The sequence below is a fragment of the Oncorhynchus gorbuscha genome, linkage group LG06 (genome assembly GCF_021184085.1).
Source record: "Oncorhynchus gorbuscha isolate QuinsamMale2020 ecotype Even-year linkage group LG06, OgorEven_v1.0, whole genome shotgun sequence".
NCBI lineage: Eukaryota > Metazoa > Chordata > Actinopteri > Salmoniformes > Salmonidae > Oncorhynchus > Oncorhynchus gorbuscha.
The window spans coordinates 20004517-20019516 of record NC_060178.1 but is presented as its reverse complement, the minus strand read 5'-3'; the positions used below and the strand labels follow the sequence as shown (position 1 = coordinate 20019516).

General features: G+C 44.8%; 1 protein-coding gene across 7 annotated transcripts in view; it reads left to right on the top strand.

Annotated features, from left to right (window-relative positions):
• Window positions 1-15000, top strand: part of LOC124037656 (CUGBP Elav-like family member 5) — a 423888-nt gene that overhangs the window by 355408 nt on the left and 53480 nt on the right. For all 7 annotated transcript variants that reach the window (XM_046352589.1, XM_046352588.1, XM_046352587.1 and 4 more), the window contains exons 4-5: window positions 2846-2974; window positions 6146-6225. In XM_046352589.1, coding sequence (XP_046208545.1) covers window positions 2846-2974; window positions 6146-6225 — 209 coding nt within the window. The remainder of the gene's footprint in view (window positions 1-2845; window positions 2975-6145; window positions 6226-15000) is intronic.

Here is a 15000-nt window from a genome sequence, read left to right as displayed (position 1 = left end):
ATCCCTCTCTCTCTCTCTCTATCGTTCCGTTCCTGCTCCCAGCTGTTCCTCATTCTCCTAACTACCTCGTTTACTCTTTCACACCTGTCCCCTATTTTGCCCTCTGATTAAGTCCCTATTTCTCTCTCTGTTTCCGCTTCTGTCCTTGTCGGATCCTTGTTTGCTGTACTGTGTTCTTGTTCCGTCCTGGCGTGTTTTTGCCTTCATTAGAATGCTGCGTGTGAGCAGGTGTCTCTATCAGCTACGGACTGCGCCTACCCGAAGCGACCTGCAGTCTGTGGCCGCTTCTCCTGTTATTCCCCTCTACAGACTAGAGGATTTCTGTTATTCCCCGTTTGGACATTTCCTGTTAAGAATTCAGGATTAGTCGTTTTCTGTTTGGACTGGAATAAACTCTGTTTCTGTTAAGTCGCTTTTGGGTCCTCATTCACCTGCATAACAAAATGATCCTCGCTGTGTGTTGTAGCTAGATGAGTATCAAGTCCCAAGGTGCCGTTTTACTCCAGAGTAGCACAATAATGGCTTGAGAAATAGGTCTCTAAGATGATATATTTTCATGCGTTGTTAGCTTGTTTTCAAAGCACACTCACTTAGGAGAGGTGCATGTTCTCTATTTCTCAGCAGGAGCTGAAGAACTTGTGTTACACTGCCCTCTAGATACAGCAGCACTGGAGACATCCATATCCCATCACATTACGCCTGTCTTTCAACCTTCACATCAGGACAATCCAGTGGCATTTCTGATGGAATACAGTGAAAAGCTAACAGCCCAGAATGGGACTCCAATTTGGCCTTTTGGTGCCCTCTGTAACCAACCAATGTTACACACAGATCTGATCTGATATATGGGTCTATTCCTGATGTGCTCTGAGTCCCAAAAATATTATTCCATTCAGCTCTAGGTAATTTGCCATTGAGCAGTCTATCAGCGATGGGACAGTTTCAATGTCGTATTTTGAGGCGTGCCACAGGAGTTCTGTTCATGACTTGAATGGCAATAGTACGGAACATATGAAATTCATATAGGTCAGCTGCATACATTAATCCTGCCTTGTCACATTCCCATCATCCATAGAGGGGACCATGCTGTAGGAGTTATGTTCCTGGAAGGGCGCTATGGAGGAGAGGGCAAAGGCGTATGTCTGTGTGTGCGTGAGGCTGAAAGAGTGGGTGCAAAGAACTGAATCCCCCTCAAACCCACCCCACCTCCAAATTCATATTGCGCCCCAAACAACAGGAAGAAGCGTCTTGGCCTTTTATTTTCCAGTTCAGGGCTTTCTCTTTTGAAGATAAATGCTCTCCAATCCACCATGACAGGTGTCACATTGGATCGCTTCCATTTTGATACATACCCTCTGATCCTGCCACTAACAATAAAGAGTGTCACGAGGGCAGCTCCTCCCTTGACAGTGCCATGACACTGGTGATTATTTTAAAGGTGCATCATTGGTCATGCTGAGTCAGGGTGCTGGCCGGGGCTCTGTCTGTGGCAGGGTGGCAGCGACCGGTGCAGCTCCATAGGACTAGGCTGGCTGCTGGAGGAGGAATATGGATATCAGTAGGTCCTGCCTGGGTCAGGTCACGCCACAGCACAATAACAGACAGTCTCTCTCTCTCATGGTCTCTCACAGCCGCAGAGGTCACCCTGACATACCGCATTACCAAAGACTGGGAATGATGTTGAACTCCAGAGCCCAGAGCCTGGCCCTGGATCCCTCTTCTGCTTGTGTTTGCCTTTGTTACATAGGTGCACTCAAAGTTATAGAAAATCTGTAAAGGGGAGGTTGGTAGTAGTGTTTCTGCCAGTGGGATTTAGTGAGCAAAGCATTAATCATATGAGCAGAACAACAGTAAACATAGCATGTCAGGTCAAGGTAAAGAGAAAGTCCCCCTGCATTTAACAGGACTCAATAGTACACCGTACCATATTGAAAAGTCAGCATTATTCACCTTCTCTGTGCCGGAGAGACGTGCCATTGTTCATTGAAAAGCTCTGGAATATTATTTCTGCGGTGATACACTGAAAACACTGGATCAGCAGCAATTAAACATATAGTCTGAGGCAGAGGGAGAGAGGGAGATTGACACATAACAAATAGCCTGTATTCAGTCAAACTGAAGGTCAGCAGTATAGGAGGCAGAAGGAGAGATATCCATATAGTGGACTGCCTGGAGCTCCTGGTGTATCTGAAGGACCATACACAGCTGTTTCATCAGCCTGCTGCTTCCTCCCATTCCCCCAAGGTAGGGGCATGGCCGCGCTCTGATAGAACCCAAGGCCTTCCCAGGGCTCAAATATGTGAGCAAACCCAATTATCGTTGAAATTAAAATGAGCAGACTTGGCACAGGAACAATACACCGTGACTCAACTCACAGAGCTAAATGGAGCAGACAAATACATTGCCCTATGTTCATATACCGGCCACTGAGCACAGTGAGCAGAGCCTACATTGTTATACAGATGTAGGTTCTTAAATAGATCACTCTTTTGCTGAGACTTTTCCTGCCTAGCAGGAAAGGCAAAGTTTTAGTATTTGAGTTTTAAAAAGGCTTCTACAGTTTATAATTTCCACTTTGAAACTTGATTTTCCCTAACGAAAAATAAATCAACCCCTACAAAAATGGCCATTCATTTATAAGCCACATAATATTTCACATTTCCTGTTGCTGCAGGATTATTTTCCTGCTGATACAGCTGTTTGTTGTATCAAACTGGCTCAAATGAAGATCCTACATCGGTATATCTAAGGCAATATGACATTATGGTTGCAATACTCATTTAGACTGGTCGCATTGAGAAGGCAGTTTTATTTAACCCTTAATTTGCTTTTCTCTTTGTTTCAGAAGACAGGAAGTTGTTTGTGGGGATGCTGAACAAACAACAGACTGAGGAGGACGTGTACCGCCTCTTTGAGCCCTACGGAGTCATCGAGGAGTGCACCGTCCTAAGAGGTCCTGACGGAAACAGCAAAGGTAGGAAAACAATTATATACTGTACCTCAGATATTATCTAGGTCACTGTCTATTCCACAGTTAGTTTCAGCTGAGAAATCACAGATTCATAATGGGCATTATTTCTTTTAGTAGTAAAAAAACACTCAAAGTAAACAGGTTTCTTTATAGGAGCCATCATGGCTTGTATTATGCTCAGAATGGTCTTCCAGGTTATGTAGGCCTGTAAGGGAAACATTCCCATAGATGAACAATAAGAAGGCCTAACTGATGCACTGCATTGTAGCAGGGTCGTTCCACCAATTCAGTGCCTTTTGAGAAGTATTTAACTTCATATTAACATTCTGTCACAAAGAGCACATGTTCAACTACATTAAAAAAAAAACACGTTTTCCCATCTCAAGAGGTTGAATAAAAAAACAAGTGCCTATTAAGTGGCAAATAAAGTTACAGGGTTGACCGTAACAGGGTTGACCGTAACAGGGTTGACCGTAACAGGGTTGACCGTAACAGGGTTGATGATTTCATCTTAATTCAGCCATAAATCCCCTTGCCGCAGGGGTAATGGACATATGTTGTGTGTAACAGAAAGTGGCAATTAAATGCAAGCTTCACAAAAAATGTGAAATTGTTCAAACATGTCTAGGCTGCCAATCTATGGGTAACAGGGTTGACCGTAACAGGGTTGACCGTAACAGGGTTGACCGTAACAGGGTTGACGTGTTATGCTCGGCCCACTCAGTTTTACATCACAAAACACAAAAGAAAATTGCCAAAAATAGTAGAATCACCTTCTTTTACACTATGTTTTTACTATTAGATGTTCAATGTTCCTTTTTATTTTTTTTATAAGGAATAGTTTCCCAATAATAAGATGAGAGTTAAGTTCACATTACAGGGTTGACTTTAAAATGAGGGACAGACATAAATGAATCACTAATCACATGACATAAATAATCATCATCAGAATTGACTTTGTCAAAACAACAAAATAACTAGAGCTTTACAATGATGGTGAAAACTTTGAGAAATGTTGGAGTTAAAATCTTCCTAGAAGTTTACAGAGGGTTTACAGAGGGTGATGGAGGGGCCATGTTAACATCTTCCTAGAAGTTTACAGAGGGTGCAGGAGGGGACATGTTAACATCTTCCTAGAAGTTTACAGAGGGTGATGGAGGGGCCATGTTAACATCTTCCTAGAAGTTTACAGAGGGTGCAGGAGGGGACATGTTAACATCTTCCTAGAAGTTTACAGAGGGTGCAGGAGGGGACATGTTAACATCTTCCTAGAAGTTTACAGAGGGTTTACAGAGGGTGCAGGAGGGGACATGTTAACATCTTCCTAGAAGTTTACAGAGGGTGCAGGAGGGGACATGTTAACATCTTCCTAGAAGTTTACAGACGATGCGGAGGGGACATGTTAACATCTTCCTAGAAGTTTACAGACGGTGCATGAGGGGCCATGTTAACATCTTCCTAGAAGTTTACAGAGGGTGCAGGAGGGGACATGTTAACATCTTCCTAGAAGTTTACAGAGGGTGCAGGAGGGGACATGTTAACATCTTCCTAGAAGTTTGCAGAGGGTGCAGGAGGGGACATGTTAACATCTTCCTAGAAGTTTGCAGAGGGTGCACGAAGGGACATGTTAAAATCTTCCTAGAAGTTTAAAGAGGGTGTACAGAGGGTTTACAGAGGGCTTACAGAGGGTGTACAGAGGGTTTACAGAGGGTGTACAGAGGGTTTACAGAGGGTGTACAGAGGGTGTACAGAGGGTTTTACAGAGGGTTTACAGAGGGGGCACGAAGGGACATGTCAAAAGGCAGAATTTTGTCACTTTAGCAAGTCTTTATTCATAAACAAAACGCAATTCTCCATGAGGTCTATAAGGGCATCTCATTTAATATAACATGCTTTTAAAATTCAATATTGGTGAACAATTACTACTTAAAACATCAAAGCGATGGAATAGGCACTATTTTCATTGAACGACCCAGGCCCCATGGTCTGTCAACCTAGGCAACTAGCACACAGTCTGGTAGAAACCAATACCTTTTGACATGCAGTAAATAGCATTGGAAGCCCTGCTTCTTCATGTCTCTGAAACATAGTCCCATGCCAGTGCTTATGAAAATTGTTGTGGAATATTGTGGAGGTTGAGGTCCTGGCATTGTGACTCGACAGTCGTACAGAAGTAAAGAGGGAATGGCGGATGTCATAACAATTGCGTTGTTCTTTGCGAGACACTGGGGCAACTACATTATTTAAAAAAAATAACCCTTTGAAGTACCCTTGTTGGTTCCAGGTAGAACCCTTTTGCTTTCCAATTAGAACCATTTTGGGTTCCATGAGGAACCCTTTCCACAGAGGGTTCTACATGGAGTCCAAAATGGTTCTACCTGGAACCTAAAAGTGTTTTACCTAGAACCAAAAAGGGTTCTCCTATGGGGACAGCCGAAGAACCCTTTTGGAATCCTTTTTTAAGAGTGTCGGGGAGGTACGATTTAGTCCCCGCTATACTCTGTTTGGGTAATGTGAATGAACATCAATGTCATGTCAGTCAGATAATGCAATCCTTTACAGAAACAAAGATTTACAGATGTTTATGGATACCTGTCTGTCAACTAACTGTTAACTGTCAACTAAGTTTACATACATATTCATTTATACCGTATATTATCAGGCTCAATTATTTTGTCCAGAGGTAGAACAGGAGAAGAGCGTTTGATAAGACCACACTTAAAGATGCAGTAATTCTCTAGGTTTACCCCGCTGGGTTCCTTCACTGCAGGTCCTGATCCAACCGGCATTAGTCCCTTCAACATGTTTAGCTTCTTTCCAGGAACTGTAGACTAATGCATAATGACGTCTTAAGACAATATGTATTTCACTGGGTCTGTATTTAATATGCACAGACAGGCATGTGGTGCTAAATAGCATGCTTTTCTGCTTCATCAGTGCAATCTGTACAAGAGCCTGCAGCTCGAGCAGCCTGGGGAGGAGCAGCCTGCTGTGCAATGGGAGTCTCTCTGTGCCTCCCTGAAATGTTTTGACGCGCTTCTCTTCACAGTGTTTAATAAAGGCACCCTGCCTTTTATTCACTTCCTGTGTGTATGTGTGTGCGTGCGTGTTTGTGCGTGCCGGCACCCTGCCTCTTTCTCCCTCCCTATGTGTGTGTGTGTGTGTTTTTTTCAGGCTGTGCCTTTGTAAAGTTCTCCACACACGCGGAGGCCCAGTCTGCAATCAGTGCCCTCCATGGCAGCCAGACCATGCCAGTAAGTACACCTCCTGCCTTCCTTCCACACAACCACATACAACATTCACGACACGAACAAACAACAACGGCAACTTTACATTAGATTCTACTGATCAACCTCCAGGTTTTATTGACCGACACAACGTGCAACTGTCCTCATAAATCTTCCAGATTCAACAAGCAAACAGGTACATCCATAAACCTTCTGTCACGCTCATCATAATGATTGGACCAAGGTGCAGCGTGTTGGGCGTACATTATCCTTTAATAAATGAACACCGAACAAAAACAACAAACTACCAAACTAAACGTGACGCTACTGGTGTGAACACAGGCAACTATCTGTAGACAAGATCCCACAAAGCACAATGGCTGCCTAAATATGATCCCCAATCAGAGACAAAGATAAACAGCTGTCTCTGATTGGGAACCATACTAGGCCAACATAAACCATTAATCACCTAGATGACCCACCCTAGTCACTATCACGCCCCAACTATCAGAGAATAAACAGCTCTCTATGGTCAGGGCGTGAGACCTTCTTGCGAGTCTAATTACAGGAAAACGATTGAACATTCATTTGCATCTCATGGAATGATAATGGGTTGAGCTATCGGAGAAAAATGTTTTGTCATGTTTCCGTTAGACCCTTTAACAAATACAGTAATCCTAGCAGTCGCTACTGTGGTGCTGCTAGGTGTGGTTATTATTTGCTTGTGGCCGGTGGTTAGCCCCGGTTAGCCCCGGTTAGCCCCGGTTAGCCCCGGTTAGCCCCGGCCCCTCTAAACCATTGATGCATAGAAACAAAGGGCACTTACTGTGCACTCTAAAGCTGCATTATAGTTATTCTCCGCGCTACGTATTATTCAGTGGGCTGAAGTACACTCAGCCTATACACTCTCTTTGTTGGAGAAACTCAGGAGCCTGAACTCTCCCTCTTTCACCATTGCGGCATTAGACCACGTGGTTTTATTATTTACTGTATGGGGGCACAACACGTGGATAAAGAGAGCGCCGCACTAGCTGACTGTGTCATTCGTTTTGGTGCAAACCTTGAGGTCAATATAAGTGCAAATGACTCGGGGACGTGAGGATAGGCTGGAGATAGGTTGGAGATAATCTGGAGATAGGTTGGAGATAGGCTGGAGATAGGCTCGTGTGCTCTCTGATCTGTGGTATTGGACAGCCACATTGTTTTTCCTTCTCCTCTACTGTATATCTCTGCCTCTCTCCCCTCACTCTTCTCTCTTTCCCGGCCTCCCGGGATAATATGCAATAGACTTGTTTACTCCACCTTTCACTACATCGGCTGCTGAATGATTCATTTGTGTATGAGCAGCGGGAGGGGCGTGCGGGTAGGAGATAGGAAGAACAGAGGAAGGGATGAAGGAGAGATGGAAAAGCGAGTGAGGAGGAAAATGGACAGGATTTATCCCCTCCTGGTCGGCTAAATTGATTATTGAAATCTTCTCAGCATCTCATCTCCTGTGTCAGAGGTTTGGATGGGCGTGTGTTGGCCCCGGTCGCAACGTCTCGCCAGGATTACACAGACAGACAGACAGACAGTGCACCATTAGGCCTTGAGCTGGGCTTGGGATACTCAGAGGACAGTCCTGAATTATCCTCCCGGACTACATCTGCATGAACAGCACTGCATTGAGAATGGAACAGCATCGTTACAGGACTTCTAACAGTACATCTATACAGTGTCTTCCAGGCGGTAATCATGAACTATTCCATGCAATGAATGACCCTGTTCTATCTATTCAAAATTCTCCACATCTAGGGTCTATTTAAATTAGGAAATGTTATAACAAATGAATACCAACTATGTCAAACACAAAATAATAGGTGTGCAGCATATACAAGCTATTCCAAAGGCAGAAGTGATCAGTCTAGGAAAAGAGATGGCTATGAATAATTTCTACCCGAAAGCCTAGCTGAATGTAAACACTATAACGAACAGCAGCAGTTTCTTAACAGATAAGCAGCAGATCCCCTAAGCATTGCAGAACACGCACACGCAAGCACACAACCATGCACACACACACACACACACACACACACACACACACACACACACACACACACACACACACACACACACACACACACACACACACACACACACACACACACACACACACACACACACACACACCACACACACACACACACACACACACACACACACACACACACACACACACACACACACACACACACACACACACACACACACACACACACACACACACACACACACACACACACACACACACACACACACACACACACACACACACACACGCAAGCACACAACCATGCACACACACACACACACACACACACACACACACACACACACACACACACACACACACACACACACACACACACACACACACACACACACACACACACACACACACAAGCACACAACCATGCACACACACACACACACACACACACACACACACACACACACACACACACACACACACACACACACACACACACACACACACACACACACACACACACACACACACACACACACACACACAAGCACACAACCATGCACATACACACACACACACACACAAGCACACAACCATGCTCACACACACACACACACACACACCACACACACACACACACACACACACACACACACACACACACACACACACACACACACACACACACACACACACACACACACACACACACACACACACACACACACACATGCTTGTGCACTGACAGGTCCACACGGGCAAATGTACACACACACACTCTCTCTCTCTCTCCTCTCTGTCACATCCTCATACAGCCATCAGCCATCAGCCACTGGGGTCTTATTTTCCAGCTCGGAGAACTGGCTGATGTTCTTATTTTCCAGCTGTGTGAGAACTTGAGTACCGAATACATTTGCGTTTTTCATGTTGGGGGGTGTAAGTGTGTGTCTATGTATATGTGTGTGAGAGGGATCTGAGTGAGTACATGTGTGTGGATATGTATATGTGTGTGAGAGGGATCTGAGTGAGTACATGTGTGTGGCTATGTATATGTGTGTGAGAGGGATCTGAGTGTCTATGTATATGTGTGTGAGAGGGATCTGCCTGTCTATGTATATGTGTGTGAGAGGGATCTGAGTGTCTATGTATATGTGTGTGAGAGGGTTCTGCCTGTCTATGTATATGTGTGTGAGAGGGATCTGAGTGTCTATGTATATGTGTGTGAGATATGTATATGTGTGTGAGAGGGATCTGAGTGTCGTGTCTATGTATATGTGTGTGAGAGGGATCTGAGTGTCTATGTATATGTGTGTGAGAGGGATCTGAGTGTATGTATATGTGTGTGAGAGGGATCTGAGTGTCTATGTATATGTGTGTGAGAGGGATCTGCGTGAGTACATGTGTGTGTCTATGTATATGTGTGTGAGAGGGATCTGCGTGTCTATGTATATGTGTGTGAGAGGGATCTGAGTGTCTATGTATATGTGTGTGATCTATGTATATGTGTGTGAGAGGGAGTGTCTATGTATATGTGTGTGAGAGGGATCTGAGTGTCTATGTATATGTGTGTGAGAGGGATCTGAGTGTCTATGTATATGTGTGTGAGAGGGATCTGAGTGTCTATGTATATGTGTGTGAGAAGGATCTGTGTGTCTATGTATATGTGTGTGAGAGGGATCTGAGTGTCTATGTATATGTGTGTGAGAGGGATCTGAGTGTCTATGTATATGTGTGTGAGAGGGATCTGAGTGTCTATGTATATGTGTGTGAGAGGGATCTGAGTGTCTATGTATATGTGTGTGAGAGGGATCTGAGTGTCTATGTATATGTGTGTGAGAGGGATCTGAGTGTCTATGTATATGTGTGTGAGAGGGATCTGAGTGTCTATGTATATGTGTGTGAGAGGGATCTGAGTGTCTATGTATATGTGTGTGAGAGGGATCTGAGTGAGTACATGTGTGTGGATATGACGTTCAGAGATTGTGTGATTGCATGTGGTCTCTTGTGAATGTGTGTGTGTATGATAATGAGCGTGTGTATGTGTGTGTTACTGTTTGAGCATATGAATGTGAGAGGGAATGTGTCTATAGGTGGATGTCTCTATCCCTAAGTGTGTATCTGTGTGCATGAGTGTATGAGGCTATCCATCTATATGTACGTGTGTGTAAGTGTGTGTAAATTTATGAAAGTGTGTGTGAGTGTGTGTGAGTGTGTCAGAAGCAGGAGTGGAATGGGGTTGTGGGAGGTGATGACAGGTCAGATGTGAGAACCTGACAGGCTCTCCCTTCCATTCCACGCACGCATGCCCCTGCCCCGGGGCTCAGAAGACCTCACATGGCTCAAGACGTCGCACAATTAAACATTTAAATGCTGGAGCTATAAAGCAAATTGCTGGGATTCAGGATGAACGTGTCTGTGGGAATGTCCCGGGACAGAATAAGAGGTTCAGGACTAGAGAACCCGATTATTCTCCATTTGAGCTTAGGAAAGGATTGGTTCAACTTTAGACTGTGATGGACACACTGTGGCTCTCTGACAGTGGAGGCTTCTGATTGGAGGACGGCTCATAATAATGGCCCGGACCGGAGCAAAGGGAATGGCATCAAACACCTGGACACCATGTATTTGATACCATTCCCCTCATTCCGCTCCAGTCAATCCCTTGACTCTGTTCTCCCAATTACGATGCCACCAACCTCCTGTGCTATCTGCCAGACAGGGAGATACGTTGAGAGGAGATAGTCAAAGCACACAGCTGAGTGTGATCTCACTTTCATTCGTTTATTCACACCATAGAATGAGAGCCAGTGTCAGGGTAATAAAATGGCTAGTTTAATGTTAGTAGGTTACTTCACATGGATGAGATATCTATGTTCCTCACATTAAACAATTGCCTAATATTTATTTTTCCTCGTGTCACTTCCCAAGCAAATTGACATTCTAATCAGAGCCTTATGGATTACACTCATTTGTTATTTTACTAACCAAGCAATAAACACACAGTGTGCCTTAATTCATTCTCAGTGGTTACTTAGTGCAGAGTAATGGGATTCAGGCTATCATATCAGATCATTTAAACATGAAACAGAACAATAGAAAGTTTAATCATGAACTCACTAAACTACTTCCTGTCAATAGCGGCTGTGTATTCCTGTTTGAGACAGTTGAGTAGGAACTAGGAACCTTTGTTCTGGTTACTAAGCCATCGTGTGACTAAACCAAAGAGACAGGGACACCGCTACAGGACTCGCCATGTGACACTTGAGTCCGTTACAGGTTGCAGCTGCTTATGTAAGATGACGACATGCACAGGATAATTCAACCTTATTTCCTTATTCTGAAGTTTTGCACAGAGACGGAGGTGTAACGTTAAAGCAACTTTGCAGCTTTATGTGGACCATTCACACGAGGGGTGTGCTGTGTGTGCAGCTTGGAAAGGAACCAATTGGGCCCTGGCTGCAAAGGGAGCACTCATAAAGACAGACGACTTTTCATTGAATCTCAGTCCTTTTTCTCCTCTTTTCTTGTCTAAGAACAGCTGCCTGTGTTATTCCCACAGTTTTACTCCCTTTTCCCGAACCCGCTCTAGATGCTCTGAGCCGGTGGGGGTTCAGCCTCACACTTGGAAGCTTAAAATTTAATGAGACTTTTACTTCATAGTTTATCCACCTCACTGCTTTGTACTGTGGCGAGAGAGAGAGAGATTCTGCACCGTGATATCTTGACAGGCCCAATGAAAAAGATTGGGTAGATAAACAAACATGGGAATGGACATGGAAGTAGCAGGCCACTCTAACATGACATCTAAAGAGAAGGGATTTTGTGATGACTGAAATAAAGACCTCTCCACAGAGAGGAGAGAGAGGGGTTTAGTGATGACTGAAATAAAGAACTCTCCACAGAGAGGAGAGAGAGGGGTTTAGGGATGACTGAAATAAAGACCTCTCCACAGAGAGGAGAGAGAGGGGTTTAGTGATGACTGAAATAAAGACCTCTCCACAGAGAGGAGAGAGAGGGGTTTAGTGATGACTGAAATAAAGACCTCTCCACAGAGAGGAGAGAGAGGGGTTTAGTGATGACTGAAATAAAGACCTCTCCACAGAGAGGAGAGAGAGGGGTTTAGTGATGACTGAAATAAAGACCTCTCCACAGAGAGGAGAGAGAGGGGTTTAGTGATGACTGAAATAAAGACCTCTCCACAGAGAGGAGAGATAGGGGTTTAGTGATGACTGAAATAAAGACCTCTCCACAGAGAGGAGAGAGAGGAGGTGAGTGAAGCATCACCAGGACATGTTTAACCTCTTCACCTTTCGTATTAGAGGCTGAGAGTGTGGCGCAGTGGCACGATGGCTGCAAATAAATCCACTGTAAGTCTCCCAGGGACTCTGAAGCTCCTGGAGTTCATGTATCAGTCTAAAGGTGCCGAGGCTCTGCCGGAGCTATGGGTTCACACATAATCCACCCTGATCAATACAACATATCTGGGAGAGCCAACAGCAGGGCAGAGACACAGACTGAGAGGATTGAAGAGTACAGAAAAGGAGACAGACTAGGATCTGCATTGGCATTGCACTCACACACTCAATCCACAATTAACCACACTTCCATAAGTGAGCACACTCCAGACGGCAGGACAGGACAGGACAGGAAGAAGGCTGGGGCTGCAGCATCCTCCCTCTGCCTAGCTCTCAGACAACTTAATACTGTCAGATTATATATTCCAACCCTCCCCAAGAACCTGGGAGCCTCCTCAGCAGGAGAAGAAGCAAACCAGCTCAGCCTTTTAATAGCTTTTTTAGTGCTGTGGAGTAAAATCTTCACTGTTTGCCACTGCTGCTCATTCCTGTATTCCAGTCCTGCATCCCTGCTCCCAGACTCGCTTCTAGTTATACCCCATAATAATGTTAATGGGACAGATAGTAAAACCGGGACGGACACAAAACAAGGCCCTTCTACCGGTATGACTGGGATGTGTAACATTTACATTTACATTTAAGTCATTTAGCAGACGCTCTTATCCAGAGCGACTTACAAATTGGTGAACAATCAACAGGGATTTCGTTTCAAAATGTCCTCCTCGAGCATGTGTTCTGTGATGGGTTCAGGTCCAACTGGGGGCAAGTTTAACACCTCAACCATCCACAGGCTCCCTCTCCAGCCCAGAGGCTGCTGACCCTTCACATGCCATGGTGGGCCAGCCCAGCAGATATCACTAATCATGGGCCTTCTCTGCTTTGTTTGTCCACACAGGCTTCCGTTTCTCTATGAAGGCCCGTATCCCCTCCTGTCCGTCTCTGAGAGCCAGGTTATCCACCATGACACGAGAGGCTATAGCGTAACCTTGTAACCTTGTACTGACTCTCACGACAGAGTATGGACTGTGGGTCTGGAGAGGAGATGAGATGAGGGGGAGGATGAGTGTGTGTGCTCTATTACAGTGTTGTTTTACCCTCACCCTACTATCTACGAGTGCATGCTCTTCATTGTTTAGTCATACAGTGCACTTAATGAGCAGGGGCCTAATGTGGTGCCGGTGGCGAGGAGAGGAGAGGCAGGCAGCTTTGTGAGGCTGTGCACTTATGGCTAGCCAGCCGTCAGGGGAGAGGGGATGCTGAAAGAGACAGCGCTGCATGTAGAGAGAGGGGGAAGAGAAGAAAAACATCTATATTCATCTTCCACTCCACTGACGATCTTTTAGCATCTCTGGCAACCTGCAAATCTCGCCTGCATAAACAGAGCCCAGCCTCGAGCCAGATTGTTGAGCATGAAAATGAAATGTGATTGACACATTCTCAACCCCCTCAATAGTGAATTCAGAGAGAGAGAGAGAGAGAGAGAGAGAGAGAGATTGTTTTTAAATACCTTTATTGGCCCAATTGTTACATCATTAAAAGCACAAACATTACTTCATTTTAACAATCCTAGAAAGTTAGAACCAAGCCTCCTTCCCTGTTCACTGTACATAGAACCCCCATGACACCCCACACCCCTACAAAGTTCCCCAGACGGTTCATCAACCCCCTATCAAATCAAATCATGATTTGTCATAAATGTCATAAAGGAAAACGACCCTAGCGGATAAGGCCTGGTTACACAAAGAGAGGGGGCTGGGTTTGAGTGAAAGAGTGGGAAGACTGAGGAACAAAGGGAGAAGCTATGCTATCGTAAATACAGTATCTTATGCATTCTAAATTACCGCCCATTTGAAAAAGGAGAATGCAATAAATATTTACTCTGAGCTGCACTTCGGTAGATGGGAGCCGGGTGGTCCAGCATGAATCTCTGGTCCTCTGAAGAATATCTGATGGTAGAACGAATACTTGGTAGTACCGTCGTGGTGTGGTAGAACAGATACTCTGTCCGTCCTCTCCTAGCCCACGTCTACAGTCACTGTGCTAATGCGACGGCTAGGAGGTATCACTTCTTTAGTGAATAGGAGTTAAAAGTTCATACCAAGTTGCCATACTTTAAGCTCATGCTATAGTCTGGCTGTTATAGTCAAAATTCATCCTTCCGGGGTGTAGGTAGTCACCTTCACATTGAAATCTGATGCTAATTGTGTTGGTTTCTCGAAGGTTGGCTTAGTCCTGTAGGTGGTCTTTGTCCTTTCAACGTGGTGACCTCAAGTCCACACGTCCTTGGAACAGCTTATTATCTGAGCCTTTCAACGTAGGACTGTCGCCCTGACGTCCTCGGAACAGAAAGTTACATTTTCGTCAAGGGGTTTATATAGTGGTGAAAGAAGGGCATGTTTCATAGTTTAGAACTCATGT